General features: G+C 40.8%; 1 protein-coding gene across 1 annotated transcript in view; it reads left to right on the top strand.

Annotated features, from left to right (window-relative positions):
• The window catches only part of Murc (muscle-related coiled-coil protein), a 6837-nt gene extending 4962 nt beyond the window's left edge, over window positions 1-1875 (top strand). The window contains exon 2 of the mRNA XM_013023280.1: window positions 1192-1875. Coding sequence (XP_012878734.1) covers window positions 1192-1875 — 684 coding nt within the window. The remainder of the gene's footprint in view (window positions 1-1191) is intronic.
• The last annotated feature ends 15622 nt before the right edge of the window (window positions 1876-17497 follow it).

The following is a 17497-nucleotide window of genomic DNA, read 5'->3' as shown; positions in this document are numbered from 1 at the left end:
GAAGGCTCTTGAAATACACGTGTAAGTCAGTGGAATTCCAGTTCAGTTCAGACAGTGATAAATGTTACAATTGTGGCATACCCATGTTGTTTTGGAGTAAATTGGAGAACAGACTAGCTACTTGGGGAAGTTGATATACCTGAGTTGATTTTTGGAGAATACTATTTCCATAAAGCTAAAAGAGGATGAAGATGTATTAAAGGTACACGAGACCATGCATCTAAAGGAATGCAAAGGCAAGAAGAATGCAAACATTGTGCAGAAGGTGCGGACAGTACCTGTTGCTCATCTCGAGAGGTGTGGGAAATTATTATTAATGTGTGTGTTCTGGTACTGGAACTTGAACTCAGGGCCTGGACACTGTTCCTGATCTGCGTCTGCTCAAGGCTAGTGCTCCTACCACTTGAGCCACAGCTCCACTTCTGGCTTTTTTGGTAGTTAATTGGAGATAAGTGTATCATGGACTTTACTTCCCTGGCTGGCTTTGAAGCACCATCCTCAGATCTCAACCTTCTGAGTAGTTAGGATTACAGGTGTGAGCCACGGGCAACTGGCTTGAGTAGCCTTCAAAGTATTCTGAAGGATCCACACTCTCTTCTTGGAGTTTTCAAAGGATATAATCAAGGCTCGATTTTAGAAGTATGTCATAGCAAGTTCTTAGCTGGTGTTCTGGAGGGAGAAGAATCAGTGAGAAGGATTTATACAATTTCAGACCTGAGGTGACAAGGACCTGAATGAAGACATTGGTTAAGGAACGTGGAGGGAAAGCTGAGTTATTATATAGTCTCATTCACAAGGCTTGTGACCAGTTGAGATGATGCTTCTGACTTGTGCGGATCTAGGTGATGAAAGGTACAGACAGGAAAGGAAGTGACAAATGGAGAGGAAGATGGGGTGGGGGTGAGGGTGGGGGAGAGGGAGGGCAGGCAGGCCATGAGTTTTGAACCTGCAAAGTGTGAGGTGTCTGTGGCACATCTGGGTAGAGAAGTTTGCTCAACGATTAGACATGCATTTATCTTAGAAGTAGAGCAATAAAGATAAAATGTTTGAGCAGAGGAGCCCTGAGAAATACCTGCTTTCAGGAGGAGACAGAGGATGAGCAGCAAAAACGGCGGTTAGCAATGTGTGGGCAAGCAGGTTACAGAGCTATTCAAAAGAAGCACTAACATACTTTGTTTTTTTCTCCTTCAGGAGAAGACTCGCTGTCCAACTTCCCTGTCTATTGTTAGAGACAAAAACCTCACCGAGAACCAAGAAGAAGAAGAAGATGAAATCTTTGATCCTCCCATAGATCTTTCTTCAGATGAAGAATATTATGTTGAAGAGAGCAGATCTGCCAGGTTTAGAAAGTCAGGCAAGGAACGCATTGATCATATCAAAAAGGCATTTTCCAAAGAAAGCATGCAGAAGACACGGCAGAATTTTGACAAGAAAGTGAACAGAATTAGAACTAGAATAGTGACACCTGAGAGGAGAGAAAGGTTAAGGCAGTCTGGAGAGAGGCTGAGGCAATCTGGAGAGAGGCTGAGGCAGTCAGGGGAAAGATTTAAGAAATCTATTTCCAATGCTGCCCCCTCAAAGGAGGCTTTCAAGATGCGCAGCCTCAGGAAGGCTAAAGATACAAAGGCAGAAGGTCAGGAAGTGGGGAGGGACATGGGTGTGGACATCATTGCAGGCAGCCCGGCTCTTGATCCCATCCATGAGCTCCACCCCAATGAGTTCAGTGAAACAGAAGAGGAGGCAGGCAGGACAGGGTATGTGCCCCAAGTAGGCAGTGACTTCCCAACCCCTGAGCCTTTAAAGGTTACTTTTAAACCTCAGGTGAGAGTAGAGGATGATGAATCTCTCTTGTTAGATTTAAAGCAGTCTTCATAAAGAAGGGATTGCATATAAATCCTTGCTCATGTAGTTTTCATTGAATAATATATTTATATGTCATGCAGGGAAACAGTATGGTTTCATTTCTTATGTTTAAAACCTTAAAGATCACTTATATATGTATCTTCATGTTCTTTGGGAATTCTTTTTACTGAGCATAGACAATTCTTAGCAGCTTTTTCTCTTGTAACCTTCTTTTTCATGGCAGCTGAGGCTTCTAAGTTCCATTCTCTCTTGCTGTAGAGTCATGTGACACTTGTATAAAGCTCATTTATACCCATCATTTACAAGCAGACTCTAAATTTTGGTCTAGATTAATGATGTGGTCCATGCAAAGATGAACAACATCATGTGTGGATTACATCATCTGGATTCATCCACTCAGTGGATTCTTTAGTCAGCCACACCCCTCCTGAAGCATGTGCATAGAAAAAAAGAGTTGAAGGTCAGGACTTGAGCATTAGTCTGTAACATAATAGCTTTATTATTATGAGACACCTGGCAAGTCACCTGTGTATTCTCATCACTAGAAGTGAGGATGGCTTACCTGTCCTGCCCTTTTCCGCGGACGGCTATGAAGATCAGAGGAAATGTCATACACTCTGGGAGAGCCAGAAGCACAACCAGAGAAACCCAAGCCACACTGTTCTCTGAAAAGCAGAATCAAAATAATTACGTCATGTGACAAAGCCCCAAGCATTAGGCCAGAGGGGCAGGGAGCGGGGGGGGGGGGGGGACAGGAACTAAAGGTTGGGCAGAAACTAAATTTGATCTCAGACATCTTTTCACGAACAAAAACTAACTGGCTCCAATGATCACCTTTTCTCAGGGACTACAACCAAACTTTGGGTGTCATTGGTTCTTAAAACGTTCTTTGGAAAATTGTTTTCTAATTTTCTTTTGATTTAGATTTGGGATCGACTATAGAAACTTTTGTTTGAAATGCACGATGTGTTAAGAGGAGAGTTCTGTTGTCAAGTCTTCCCTGGTGAAGAAGGTTTGGGAATCATCTCGAGTACTTCTCTTCATTACCAACAGTATTTGCAATTTTGGCCATGGTGCTCTGGGGGAAGCCAGATTTCAGGTAGCTCTTAGCTGTGGGTGTGCAGTTTGCATGTTTCTTAACATGCAAAGAAGAGGGAAATGGTCATACTTGTTCTGAACTGCCACTATATTTTTAGGTCTTCTGATTTTTAAAAAAATTAGAGACTTGATGGAATTATTGCATTTGAAGAGGTTAGCAATTTTTCAATTTTCACTTTTAGGTAAGATAGTTAAAAAAAATCATGTAATAGATAAAAATAATTTGCCAGGAATGGTGTTTACACTACTGGAATCCAGTATTCAGATGGCTGAGTCAGGTAGATCATGAGTTTCAGACTGTCTTGGGCTGCTTAGCAAATCCTCTCTCAAAGAAAACAAGAAAAAAAAACCCTCACATATTCATAAGTGCACACAGAACAGCTTTAAAATGTTGCAATCGGGGCTGGGAAAGTGGCTCAGCGGTAGAGTGGTTTGCCTTGCATGCATTGAGACCCTGGGTTTGATTTCTCAGCACCACATATGCAGAAAAAGCTGGAAGTGGTGCTGTGGCTCAAGTGGTAGAGCGCTAGCCTTGAGTTGAAGAGCTGAGGGACAGCACCCAGGCCCAGAGTTCAGGCCCCGTGACCGACAAAATAAATAAATAAATAAATAAAAATTGCAATCAGGTGCCCAGAATTTGGATTTGGGAGTTTGATTCAGTGTCATTTCCTCTCCTCTTTGCCTCAATATAGAAAAATCATCAGTTGTTCATCTCATTATCTTTTTATATTGGCAATTCAAGTGTATTCAATATTGAGTAAAGCCTTAAGAGAATAATTCCAAAGACGTTTTTTATTACAGTTTAGAAGGAGCTTGTAGAGTTTGAATGCTTATTCACACGTTTCTTTAAATGCCATAATAAATTTGAATTTACAAAGACATTGTTGCAAAATTTGATGTCAGTCTCCTAGTCATAAATATTTTTTACTAATGATGAATGGTAACAACAACCCACAAACAGTCTGATATAGTTAATACTCCTTGTAAGAAGATATGTTTCAAGATTTACAAGAATGAAAGGAAATTGTAAGGTTTTTCATTCTGGTGCTAAACAGAATAAATATTAGTTGGGCTACAGTATTTTCCTGCAAATACTATCAAGGAATTTTACTTACAGACTCCATTATATAACCAGACTTGACATTTTATGGAATATTTCAAATACAGGTATATTTGAATTCTGATGAAGTTGTAACCTTGTCAGGAACAGTAGATTTTGTGCATAAACACTAAAACAATTTTCTTGGAGAGTTATATTCTTGCTGCTAGGATTTTCCCTCTATGTCACATCAGTCTACAGATCTCCTCTATTCAGGACATTCCTAAATTCCATGATCGTAATGTCTTCAACTTCCACATTTCCTTAGTACAAAGATAATGGTCTGTGAAGTAACATCTCATTTAATATACAGGATATTCTAGTCAGTGTTCATTCTCTTAAAAGTCTCAGAAGATATCAGTGTTTTATAAAGTACATCTATCAGACTTTCATCAGTTTATTCAATAAAGCCATTATCAGGCCATCTCCCTTTCTTACTATGAGGCTGAGCAACATAGCATCAAAGACACCAGGGCAGGGAGCCATTTTGAAATCTTTTCCTCAGAGGAGAGAAGGAGACGCAAGGCTGCATGGAAGGTGGCTTCATTCTGGCTTCTGTGTTAGAGAAACTGGGTGAATGTCAATCGACACTAATGTGCATGAAAGTTCAGCTTGCTAAGAGTACATGTGTGTATGTGTGTGTGTGTGAACTCTACCGACAAAATAAAAAAATACAAACTACCTTGACTTCATTCTTTTGTGACATTAAAGGCATTGGTTTAGAGCAAAGCCTAACCATCGTAGTCCTCAGAACCACTGTTAAATGTAATTCTCTTACATGAAAACACTGGACTTTTCCTTTTTCTGGGGACATATTTCCTATAGCTTCTGTTATTGAACTGTGCTAAGAAAATTTATAGATTGTGATTCCTAAAAAAGGTGAGTGACTTATGTATTCGATTTCAGTTTGCTAGTACCTGGTCTGTAGTGAATGAACAATGAAACCCTTCACGCTCAGTCTTGTGTCATTCTTGTGTCCTGTCTGAGGAGTTATGGCTCTTCCTCCCAGATTAGAATCTGTCATTATTGGTGGGGAGAAGGCCTCCTGCTGGGTACAGTTTGAAGGCATAACCTGGTTTGTATTCTTGTGGGGCGGTGTGCAAAGGTTAGCCTACCCTAGTGAATGTGGCTCTTCCTGCTACGGAGACCTGTTTCGGACACACTGAACTGGGGGGCTGCTCTGCAGTGGGGACCAATGCAGGAGGAGTGGCAGGTTGGATGTACAAACCACAGTCTAAGGGAGGGGGAGGATACACATTGTAGAAAATGAGGTGAGAAAATAATGGGCATTTTGAAGGAAAGAATGGATAGAGATCTTACCTGCCCAACTTTTGTATTAAGAAGTCTGTTTTCAGAGGACTAATTCCAGAGAGACTAACAATTAGGAAGCGATTTAGTTTCGTGTGAGATGTGATGCCCGTTTTGAAGGGGGCTAGGGAGGTAGAGCAGGCTGCTGTCCAAGTTAAGCTATGCTGAACAGTTGTTCCTAGGCTCTCCTTTGAGGGAGAACTTTCTTATGATTAGTCTGGGGCATCATTAGTTAGAAAAGGCCGAGTTCTCTGTCAAACCCAGTTTCCAACCCTCTTACTTAATCTACTTCAAGAGAAACATGACAAATTATTCCAGCCTGAAGCTCAGAATTATAACAAGCCCACACTGTGTATGGATTGGCTCCATTTCTTGCCATGAATCCATTAAAGAATTACTCCTGGCTGAAGTTTACCCACGGCATAGTATTGTAAGGCAGCCAAGTTTTTCTAATAATCTCATGGGCCAATATTCATAATTTATTAGGATCTCATTAGACCTTATATCTGAATGAGTTTTAAGTTCCGAAACCATGATTAGGTAGATAAAGTGTTTTAGGGCAAAATGAAATCCATTATTTTATGAGTGTATCATTTTAGTCAGGTAAGCATCTTTCAAGTGGCCACATTTATTTGAAGTGTTTCCCTGTAACAAGAAATGAATTAATGGGATTGTGTGTGGGGTGTGCTTGGTTCTAGTTCAAAGCAGAAAAGTAGGTAGAGGACAACATTGATGCTCCTGTCCAAATATACGGTCCTGTCAAAACAGAGGATTACCTTTTTCTTTAGTAGGAGGGAAAATATCTAAACAAACCACAGATGGTAAATTCACGAGGAAAACATAACCAAAATAGTCTGTACTTGAAATTTATGTAGTTCTTTCACATAAAAAAGAACTCACCAAACCAGGTGCTCACTTCTGTAATCCCAGCTACTAAGGAAAGAAAGACAGAGGTTCAAAGCCAGTCTGGACAAAAGATTGGTGAGACTCCATCTCAATAAAAGTGAGGTTGTGTGTGTCTGTCATCTCAGCTGTGTGGAAGACCTGAATAGGAAAGCCATCCTTCAGGACAACTTGGACAAAAACTTGAGAACTAAACAAAAGGGCTGGAGGCATGGCTCAAGTGCTAGAGTGCCTAGCAAGTGTATGACCTTGAGTTCAAGCTCCCAAAAGTGTAAATAAATCACTAAGAGCTATGTTGGTGGTAGATGCCTATAGTCCCTGCTACTCAGGTAGAGGTAGAAGGATCTTAGGTTTTAGGGCTGGGAACATGGCTCACATGGTAGCCACTGGCTTTGCAAGCTTGAGGCACTGAGTTCAACTGTTGGTGCCCCCAACTCCCCTCCCCCTTTCCCCCCCGGCCCCCCAGAGGAACCAGCTACCAACAGTTCAGGCAAATACTTACTGGAGAGTTGGTAGTAATTGCTATTCTCCCATATTAAAAAAATCATTTTCCAGTCATCTGGATTAGAGAAAGATCAAAACTGGTTAGGATCCAAAAGAGCCTGTGACTGGGGTTGAATGGAACCCAAACCTTAAGCATGTCATGGATTATTTTTCCTGACTTTCAAGCTTTGTTCAGAAGGGATGATGATTACCTTTATGAAAAAAACACAAAAACAAAAAAACCTCAGTGGCTCCTATGAGGTATGGGAATGAGAATGAACGTGAAATCCTGAATCTTGGGTCTTATAAATAAAAACAAAACACAAAACATGACAATCAGTTGAGTGAAAGGTCACACCAGGAACAGTGCCTGGAAGAACCTGGAGAAGGGCAGCCCTGTGGTCTCTGTTGTCTGAGGACAAAGCAAAAGAAAATGTGTCCAAAGGCAGGAAGAGGGAATCACGGGCTCTTGTGTAATAGAAACCTCTTTCCAGGGATGTTTCAAGGATTGAACAATCCTCTATTGGGAGGTGAGGAGGTTCTGGACGTGGCATGTGCTCTGCTTCTTCGGTTCTAGTTTCCTCACAACAGGTAGCCAGGACTGTCATAGTCACGTAACTCTTTTTACAGAGCCTTGGGTCCCAATGCACCGTGTTCTCTCTCAGATTCTGAGTTAAGTGCAAGAGACTGTTTCTCATCCCAGGATCAGTTTCTTGTACCTCCCATAGTTCAATGGCTGTATTAGGAGTTTAAGAAGTATTTGCTAAACAAAAACAAATGCCTCTGAATATCTTTGGAGTAGTCATTGGTTGCGTTGGATAGTTCTACATTGAGCAGCTATCATTCCACACTGTTCTAGAAGTAATGCTGTGAACAAGACAATCTGTATTCAGAGCTCGAATTCCAGACACATTTACGAGTTTTAGGAGGTGGATATAATTTAATGTTAGAAGGTGCTAAGTGTTAGGAAGATATATAAAAGCATGGCAGGGACAGGGCAGAAGAGGCTCTTTCCCTTTTAGAAGGGGTATCTGGAAGACCTTTGATAAGATGGCCTCAAGGTCCTGGATCTAGCAAGTCAAACATGTAGAAAAGAGTTTCTGGTGTGTTCAGGAGAGCTAGTGGAAGGTTTTCAAGGAAGGATGAATAGGAGTGGGGTGCTACAGGTTCTCTTAAGGACTTAGGTTTTTTTTTGTTTTTGTTTTCTGAATGAGGAGCGCACAGGAGTGTATGCAGAGGAGTAACATGATCCATTTTATTGCATTCTTATTGAGAAATTACTGAGTTGTGTACAAAAAAGGTAAGTGCACTTCCTGTCTTAGTTCATGCTACAGAGGAAATCACCCAGACTCCAAATGTTTTCCATTAGGAGAACGTGGGCTCAATGCCTAACAGCAGAGGCCTGGCAAACACCCACTGCAGCTGAAGTCTGCCATCTGGTGGACATTATTTGCCTTTTAAGTTTTTTGCTGTTAAAGATTTTATTATGTAAAAATGGTAAGTTTCTTAGTAGAACACTAGGAAAAAAGCAGAGAGCTCAACTGTAGAAATAGACTTGAAGAAAATGCTATTAGAGTAAAAGATGCAATATAGAGAGAATGCCTAGAAATTAGTTGTAAAAAGATAATAACCCAGTCGAAAAATTAGCAAAGGAAATGAGTAGGCAACTTGCAGATTAAGTCATTTGGGCTAACTGTATTTGACTTGGAGAAATTCTAACCTTTTTAATCCATAAGACTGACAAAATTAGTGTGATTAATAACATGCAGGATGGGAATTTTCTTGGTGAAGATATGAATTGTTAGAGCCTTTTGAGGGAGCTTTAGGCAGTGTTCAGTGAAATGAGACATGCCTTGTGAGGTCAGCAATCTCACTGTGGGCCTTTGCATGGATATTCTTAACATTTGTTAATATGCATTTTTGGAGCCTATCAGCCCTTGATTAGGGACCAAAGGGTACACTTGAATACAAAAAAACCCATCACACAGAGGGTAACAGAACAGTTGTGAATTTATTAGGAGGAGATTGCTGAGGGTTCATTTGTATTATTTCCTGGTCTAGTTCCTATTCAGGTGTTTGTATTTGGCTAGCATATTTTTAGAGCTGCTAGGCTCAGCTGCCAGATTATTTGGTCACCAACATCATGGGCAGGTGAAATGGGGGAATAAGTGACCATTGGATTGGTCAAAGGGGAATGTCCTGGTTATTAGGGTGGCCCTCAAGAGGGAGCCTGTGATTTGTCAGTGATATTTAGAATGTGTGAGGCACACCTCTGGCTTCAATCAGGTTGGCATCCATTTAGAAGGGAGTCTGATGAGTCAAAAGCATCGTGAGAGGAAAGTCAAGGCAGTGGGAAATTAAGTCAAATCGAGTTTTTTCTCAAATCTAGTTTCATGCTTCATTCTGTCATTTCCTAATGGAAAACTTAGACAAGTTAAAAATTTCTGCATCTCAGTTGCTACGATCCAATTTGTAAAGTTTTTTTTAACTTGTTTTTATTTTTTTAATCCTGCAGCTTGGGTGCAGTCCCTGAGCTCTTTTGCTAGCACTTTGATCCGCAGCTTCACTTCTGGTTTTCTGGAAGTGAGATGGAGATAAAGAGTTTCATAGACTTTCATTCCCTGATCTGATCCTCAGATCTCAGCCTCCCCAGGAGCTAGGATTACGGGCATGAGCCACTAGCACCTGGCTAACGGGATTTTGTTTTTTTTAAGTCAGGTAGTTAATGGCAAGTATTTTGACACAATCACATTTAGGAGTAGTAGCAGCTAGGAGATGCTAATTAGAGGAATAACAGGTAGCCTTTGGAGGGACAGACAGACAGAGATAGAGGAAAGCAGAGATAGAGGAGAGAGAGGCAGAGAGAGAGAGGCAGGCTATTGTAATAGCTGTTCAAATGAATGTAAGCTTTTGAAGTGTAAATTTTGGTCTTACTTTGTGGCCCAGGTTGCTTTTTTTTTTTTTTTTTTTGCTTATGTGGTGCTGGGGAATTGAACCCAGGGCCTCATGCATGCAAGGCAAGCACTCTACCACTGAGCCACCTTCCCAGCCCCCCAGGTTGCTTTTGAGCTCATGATCCACTTGCTTCAGACTCTTGATTGCTGGGATTACAGGTGTGAATCACTACACTTTATACATACATACATACACACATATATGTATATATAACCATTTTGCATATGATGCATTTGATTGGGCTAGTTTGTTCTTCTGCTTTAAATAATATATACCCATATGCTACACAGAGTTTAAAATCTCTTTGTAACTTTTATCATATTTAGATGCGAAAAGATCCAGACCTTAGCTCTGCCAGAAATGGCTCCTGCCTGTGTCTGCATCCTCATCTCTTTCCCTCCATTCCTGCCTTCAGGCATGCTGGCCTTCCAGGGTCTTGTCCTACCCTTAGGACCTTTGCATAGACAGTTCCCTTTGTTCACACCTGTCCCATTGCCACCCCATCCAGGACCCCAGCACAGAATAACTCTTGTCCATCTCTCATATTACAGTTCAGATGATATTTCTCCAGGGAACGATTTCACTGCTTCCTTCCCAACTCTTTCCAGGGCAAATCTCCTCAGTTCTTTTATGATCTCAGAAACACACATTATGGTTTTATTTAAATACGTGCGTAACTCTTCTCCAATAAGTGCCTCCAGGTCTGGGCTTGTGCCCAGCTGCTTGCTTTGTTCATGTTTTTGGATAATAAAAGTAGTCTGGAAAGGAAGTGAGCTTATCGGAAAATTAAAATGTAGAACGAGGCGAGACACTTGGCGACTCTGAGGACTGTCATTGTCGTCGTCCTGTGGTGTGAGATCCTCTCTTTTGAGGCCCAAGCTGGATTTGGGTGGCTGCTAGCTCTCTGCCAATTCCTCTCAGCAGAGAGCGCCATCTCACCCAAGGTCATGGCCTTGCTGAGAGCGGCTTGCATCCTGGGACAGGTTGATTGGAGCGGGTGGTGGTGGTGGTGTATGTGTGTGTGTGTGTGTGGTGGGGGGTGGGCATGTGATTGACCCATGGCTTCAGCATGGAATAACTCTGAAGGGCCATCAGGTGCAGAGCTGGCCATGAAACAGCTGTGGCCACTTTAACATCACATCAACTATTCTTCTCTGCCCTCCTCCCAATCCAGAAGCCCTCAATTTCTCCCAGGTGGTGTGATTGAGAACAACCTTCAATAAACCACCGGGCACAACAAGTTCCTAGGGAACCCAACTGGGCACGGGTGAAGAGCAGGGAGTCCAAGGTGGCTTTTAGATTTCTGGCATGAGATATGATGCAGTCCAGCGAGATGAGCAACAGGAGAAAGGCAACATAGAGAAAGATGAAGTTGAAGCAGGTGTGCTCTAAAGATCTGCTTTGGAAGTGCTGTCTGCCAAGGAGAGGAGCAACGAGTCGGAAGCTTAGGGGTAAGAGCCAAGTTAGCCACACAGATTTTGGGGGCTGTGAACACACAAAAACAAAAGATTGCCCAGAGAAAGTGTAGCCAATGAAAGAAAACAGGATTGTAACCCACTTGGGTAAGAGCAATGAACACGCACTAGTGGCAGATTAACAAAAACGATGACCAGAGACGTAGGAAAGCGAGGAGTGTGAGCAATTGGTTATCACTTCTGCAGTCCTGGGGCTTGAACTCGGGTGTTCTTGCTTGGCTTTCTTTTGCTCATGGATGGTGCTCTACCACTTGAGCCACACTTCCATTCCCGGCTTTGTGCAGGTTATTTGGAGATGAATCTCACAGAACTTCAGGTTACTGGCCAGCTACCTGTATCCACCTGTACCACTCCCTCGGTCAGGAGATTCAGCATGTGGACCTTTGTTTTTATGTCTTTTAACCATTTCATCCATTAATTTATCATGGGTAGGATGATGGGTTCAAGAGGTTGGCATACAAATTCACCAGGACGGTCAGTTTCAGTGTATCAAAATGAATAGCATTCATTAAACAAACAAACAAACAAACCAGTATTCCCCTGCTCTGCTCCTTTCCCCATGTCCGCTTACACTGCCCCCGGGAAGCCATCTTTTAAAAGCTTGTCTTTGTGTTTAAACAGTAAGTTGCAGTTATTGACACATAAACTTGTACACTGAGGTGCTAAGAGCTACCACTTGGCAATGTTTATGTGAGGGGACACACTCTGGCATTCTACGCCCCCTGAATCTTAGTCCCTAACAATCCTGAGGTAGCTGATAAAATGAAGCCCTGAATAAAGCTGCAGAAAGCCAAGCTCTCTGGTTTAAAAAAAATCTCTTTTAAACTCTTATTAAAGACAGGTATGCGTGTGCTGTCCCAATCCTTGCTAACCTTCTTCTGGAAAGTTTTTAGACCCTAAGCATTTGGCAGACCTGGCTGTGCTTGTGTGGACTGGGTGTAGCTTTGACTGCATCTTATGTCTTTGTTAAGTCTGGCAAGTCTTTCTAACAGAGGCAAACTACACCTCTGACTTATATTTCTCTAGGAATGACTCTTTCCAGCAGGTGCTGTCAATCTCTAGTCTTAGGACAGGTGGCAGTGGGCCATCCCAGCTCCCTGAGCCATGCCTTCCCAGGAAGCTCTCCTGTAAGCCTAGAGAACACAGGAACATGAACTATGCTGTATAGGGTAGTTGTTTACTTGACTGAGACTCCACCTCTTGAGTCATTCCCACAACCTGCCTTTTTGATAAGTATGTTGGAGAAAGTCTTACATACTTTGCTACCTGGTCTGTCTTTGAACCTCATTTTCTTCAGGCCTGTGGATTATTATTTCTGCCTTTCTCTCTTGGTTTATAAAAAATACATTCTAACTGGTCAGTTTGCACGTACTTGTCCAGAAAGCTCTCCACCTAAAATCCAATGTATAGTAGTAAAAAAGTTCTGCCTTCTCCCATAAATACTTGTACAAGTGTTCAATGTCATGAGTTCTCAGGGGAATATGAATCAAAATTACACCTCTCCCTAGTCAGAATTCTCTTATCAAGGAAACAAATAACTTGCCCTTTTGGTAGGAATGTAAATTTGTCCAGTGACTAAGGCAATCAGCATGGAGTATTCTCAAAAATCTAAAACTAGAACTACCGTATATGATCCAGCTATACCATACTAGGCATGTGCCCACAGGAATCCAGTCAACATACAAAAGAAATAGACCTATACACCCATGTATATTGGGGTACTATTCACAATCACCAAGTTATGGACTCAACCTCAGTATGTTGCAGTGGATGAATGGATGAAGAAAAGTAGGCATATGTACAAAATGGAATATTATTCAGTCATAACAAAATTATGTCTGAAGACAAATGGATGAAACTTGAGATAATCATGTTAAGTGAAATATGCCAAACTCAGAAAGACAAATACTGAGCTGGCTCTTGCCTGTAATACTAGTTATTGAGGAGGCTGAGATCTGAGGATTGTAGTTCAAAGCCAGCCTGGGGAGGAAAGTCCATGAAACTCTTTATCTCCAGTTAACCAGCAGAAAACTGGAAGCAGAGCTGTGTCTCAAAGCGGTAGAGCACTAGATTTGAGCAAAAAGAACTCAGGGACAGTGCCCAGGCCCTGAGTTCAAAGCCCCATGACCGACATAAAAAAGGAAAAAGAAAGACAACTACTATATATTTTCTCTAACATATGGAACCTAGATTTAAAAGTAAGACCATAAAATTATAAAATATATTCTTTGGGGATATAAGGGGCCTGAGGAAGGGGGACAGGAAAGGGTGACATATATGCCCATGAGATGCATGTATAAAAGCGTCACAACGAAACCCACTGCACTGTAAAATGAATATGCCCTGGGTTTATAAAAACACAGATTGAAACCTTCACATTCTGAATTCCAAGCTTCCCTTTAGTGAGGATACCTTTTCTACTACTTTAAAATAAGTATTTGGGATGGGAAAACTATGTCCTCACACCTTGAATACTTCACTTCACCGGGTCCTTGCAACATTTTTCCTTGGCTAGCTGGCACAGTGCTAAGTTTTGTCAGCAGAGGGAACTAGAGAGATGTCTATTGATTTATTTATTTTGGTGCTACTGAGGTTTGATCTCTGAGCCTCGCAGTAGCGCTCAGCTTGCTTTCTTGGCTTGCTCATTTGCCCGAGATGCTACCTCTTGATTCATGCCTACAGCCTGCCTTTTTTGATAATTACATTAGAGACAGTCTTACATATTTTGCCACCTGGTCTGTCTTTTGAACCACAGTCCTTTGAATCTCAGCTTCCCACCAAACTAGGATTACAGGTGTGCACCACCAAGCTTTGCCTTTTTTTAAGATCTACAGGTTGGGTTCTGTTTTTCCTCATTGCTTAAGGCCATTTTATATTTTTCATTCCACTTATAAGGTAAATAAATTTCCCTCATTTTTTCATGTTTTGGGCCCCTGACCCATATAGCCCTTCCCTACCTCTTGGCCTCCTCTCATTTCAGAAGTCCCTTTGCTTTCCTCCCACCATGGGGTTTCGACAGTGCTGTTGTCTCTGTCTGAAATCATCTTCCTTCACCTTTCCACCGGAAGTCCACACTTAGGCTTCAGTACAGTCATCTTAACCTCAGGAAAGCATTCTCCACCTTCTAATCACTTTCAGAGCCTGGCTGAAAACCCCTTTGCCTTGTTTCTCATGGCTGTAATAATTTTACATATGTTCCTGTACTTTTGAATTACAGATTGTAAGCCCTTCGAGGATAAGGGTCTTTGGTATATTGGCTTCTTGTGTAGCTCCAGTGTCTAGCCTTGTTTTAAATGTTCCTCTCTTCTGCTTTTTACAATTGTCTTGGTCTCACTATGTCCTTGACTCTATACTCCAATTTGCCACAAGGTGGCAGGCTAAGACACACAGCAACTGGACTTCCCTTGAGAAAGAAGTAGGTCTCTTTATGGGAAAATGCCTTTGAGCCAGAAGAGGATCCCTTTGAAGTGAAGTCACGTGTTAAAGATTTCTCTGAAAATGGCCTCTGTATCCTTTACTTCTTCACTGACTCTGAGGAATGATGGTGAATACTAATAGTCAAGACAAAGGCGAGTCTCCCAGGATTCTGAGAGGCCATCGCATCATTTAGTGAGTGTGAAAGAATCTTGAGGTATGATTCACCTGGGGGAATGTTTATGGATCCTTACTTTGGACTTAGTTTTGCATTAATTGCAAATTCTAAGGTCTGGAGCAAAGGGCCAGAGAATGATGGTCTTGGGGCTGAATCTGGCTCCCTGCCTCCTTTTGTAAGTGAAGTTTACTTGGAATATAGCCATGCTCATTTGTTGATTTCCATGAGGAGTTGTGACACAGTCTAAATGATCTGCAAAACCCAAACCATTTCCTATATGACCTTTTATATAGGCAAAGTTTGGAGATGTCCGGTTTAGATACATGCACTTATATTGGAAACCTTAATATCTGGTTAGCATTTAGCAACCACATATAAATGATTTGATCTTCTTTTGGGGGAGAGGGGAAAAATTTTTTCCCTGTGAAGTAAACAATCTTTGGAGGTTTCTTAGAAGTACAAATACAAATCAGAATTCTATGCATCAGTTCCTTTCCAGAATTACATATTTAAGTATGTTGCATCTTGGACATAAGATGTGAATTCTTTGTATTCTCTTAGCATGCTTCCCATAGCATTATTAATCATTTCTTCTGTCACAATGCTAATCAAAGACGCTGTGGCTATTTTCCTTTCAGGAGATATTTCTAGTATAGACAAGTTACTTAAATAATGAGCTTGTAAGTGCTCAGATATTGCCAGGTCAGCACCATGTTAATTAGTTTTCATAGTTAAACACACTTCATATAGATCATCTCCTTGCCAAACCTTTTGGAGAGAAGCAATAGCTATTTCTTACAGTTTCTTAAAGTTCTTATATTTACAAAATCAGGACAATCACAATCATACTGCTTATTTTTGAGCATCCATAGAAGGGAGATTTAGATCCCTTTAGTTCAGGCAGATGATTGCTGTTTCTGCAGACGAAGTCTGTTTCTGGTAAGGGCTGCCAGGAGTGGAGGCTCCCCGCTCATGAGTATTGGTGAAGAACAAAGTTACCTGCTTCTCAACAACACTTTTTTCCCCTTTATATTTCAGGTTAATTTTGTAATATGATCTTTTTTTCTACCTAGCTGGGGAACTTGGCATGGGAAAATATTAGAAGCATATGCTTAGTTTATTTTGTCCTCCAGATTATTGTGATTACATTTATTCTAAGAATACTCTGTTGTAGGCAGATGGTAGTACATGCCTGCGATTCCAGCCCTCTGACGGCTAAGGAAGGAGGATGGTGAATCCGAGGTCGGCTTGTTACATAGTGAGATCTTTTCTCAAAAAATTGTGATTTCCAAAACAGTATTTTTTGGTATATTTACAACCTATACCTATAATTCTTTATAACTGTTAAAGGGATTTCAGTGTTTAATGTCACGTCTTTCCTGTTACAGAATTCTTAATGTTGATTTGTGCTTCAGTTTCTCAATGTCTCCAGGCACTTTTATTGGTGAAGGTATCTGTATTATGTAGTTTTTTATGTACACTTACATATGTGATAGTATCTTTAATGTATAAAAAGTAGGCATGGAACTTTTGATTCAGGTGTTTTCACTATCAAAATAGTGTGGGAGAATATTTTTCAAACTATGAAATTATGACTCATACAGATATAATATTAACATGAATAGGATGAAGGTTTTTATTTAACTCATTAGTTAATGAAGGAAACAGTAAGAGGTCACGATTGATCCAAAAGAAAATCAGAAGCACCACGCCATTACAAGGACAAACGCTAGTAGGAATGTACAAACAGATGTTGATCTATGAAGCAATAATCAATTATATTCCAGCAGATGCAATTAATTTGCATTTTTATAGGTAAGAATTTACTTCCAATTTTCTGTAATTTTCAGAGTTGAAAAATAGGTCAAAGGCAATAAAAGGATGATGTGTGTGTTAACAGGCCCTATAAACTTTTTGCTCCATTCCAATGTCTTTAACAACATTTTCTCTACAATAATGTTAGTGTTTAGTATGCCTGGTATAGTTAAAAGCATGTTATATATTTTAATTCAGTAAGTTTCTACAAAGTTATCTTTATTTTCAAAATGAAAAATGAGAGCACTGAGCTTTTAAATTGCTGATGGTAGAATGAAGGAGACAGAATCGGAAAATAATATGTATACTCTCCTATAGATGTGAAATTATACAACATGCTTATATGTGAACAATACGACTAAAACAGAAGAATGTGATTTTTGTCATTAGCTTATCTGCTACCCATAACTTGGGCTAAGAAGAACAAAAGGGAAGACAAAGAGTGATGTACATAGAATTATTGTATTTCTATAAAGACAAACTAACTTAGAGCAACAGCAGTATTCATTCATTGCTGGCAGAAATAGAAAAAGTAGCCACTTGGAAGAGAGCTGAGTTGCTTGCAGAACTTAATATACTCTTACTGCATAACATAGCAATCATGCTTCTTGGTATTTACCCAAATGAATTGAAAGATTAAGTCACTTAACAACTTGCATATAGCTCCCTTTTTAAAATTGGTTATGGGGCTTGAACTCAGGGCCTAGGTGCTGTCCCTGAGTTTATTTTCACTCCAGGCTAGCATTCTATCACTTTGAGCCACAGTGCCACTTACGGTTTTCTGGTGGTTAATTGGAGGTAAGAGTCTCGTCGACTTTCTTACTATGGCTGGCTTTGAACTGTGATCCTCAGATCTCAGACTCTTGCATAGGTAGGATTACAGGCATGAGCCATGTGTTGGCTGGC

Source organism: Dipodomys ordii, unplaced genomic scaffold, assembly GCF_000151885.1.
Source record: "Dipodomys ordii isolate 6190 unplaced genomic scaffold, Dord_2.0 Scaffold67, whole genome shotgun sequence".
Taxonomy (NCBI): Eukaryota; Metazoa; Chordata; class Mammalia; order Rodentia; family Heteromyidae; genus Dipodomys; species Dipodomys ordii.
Note: the sequence above shows the minus strand (reverse complement) of the source record. Positions and strands in the feature narration are given on the sequence as shown.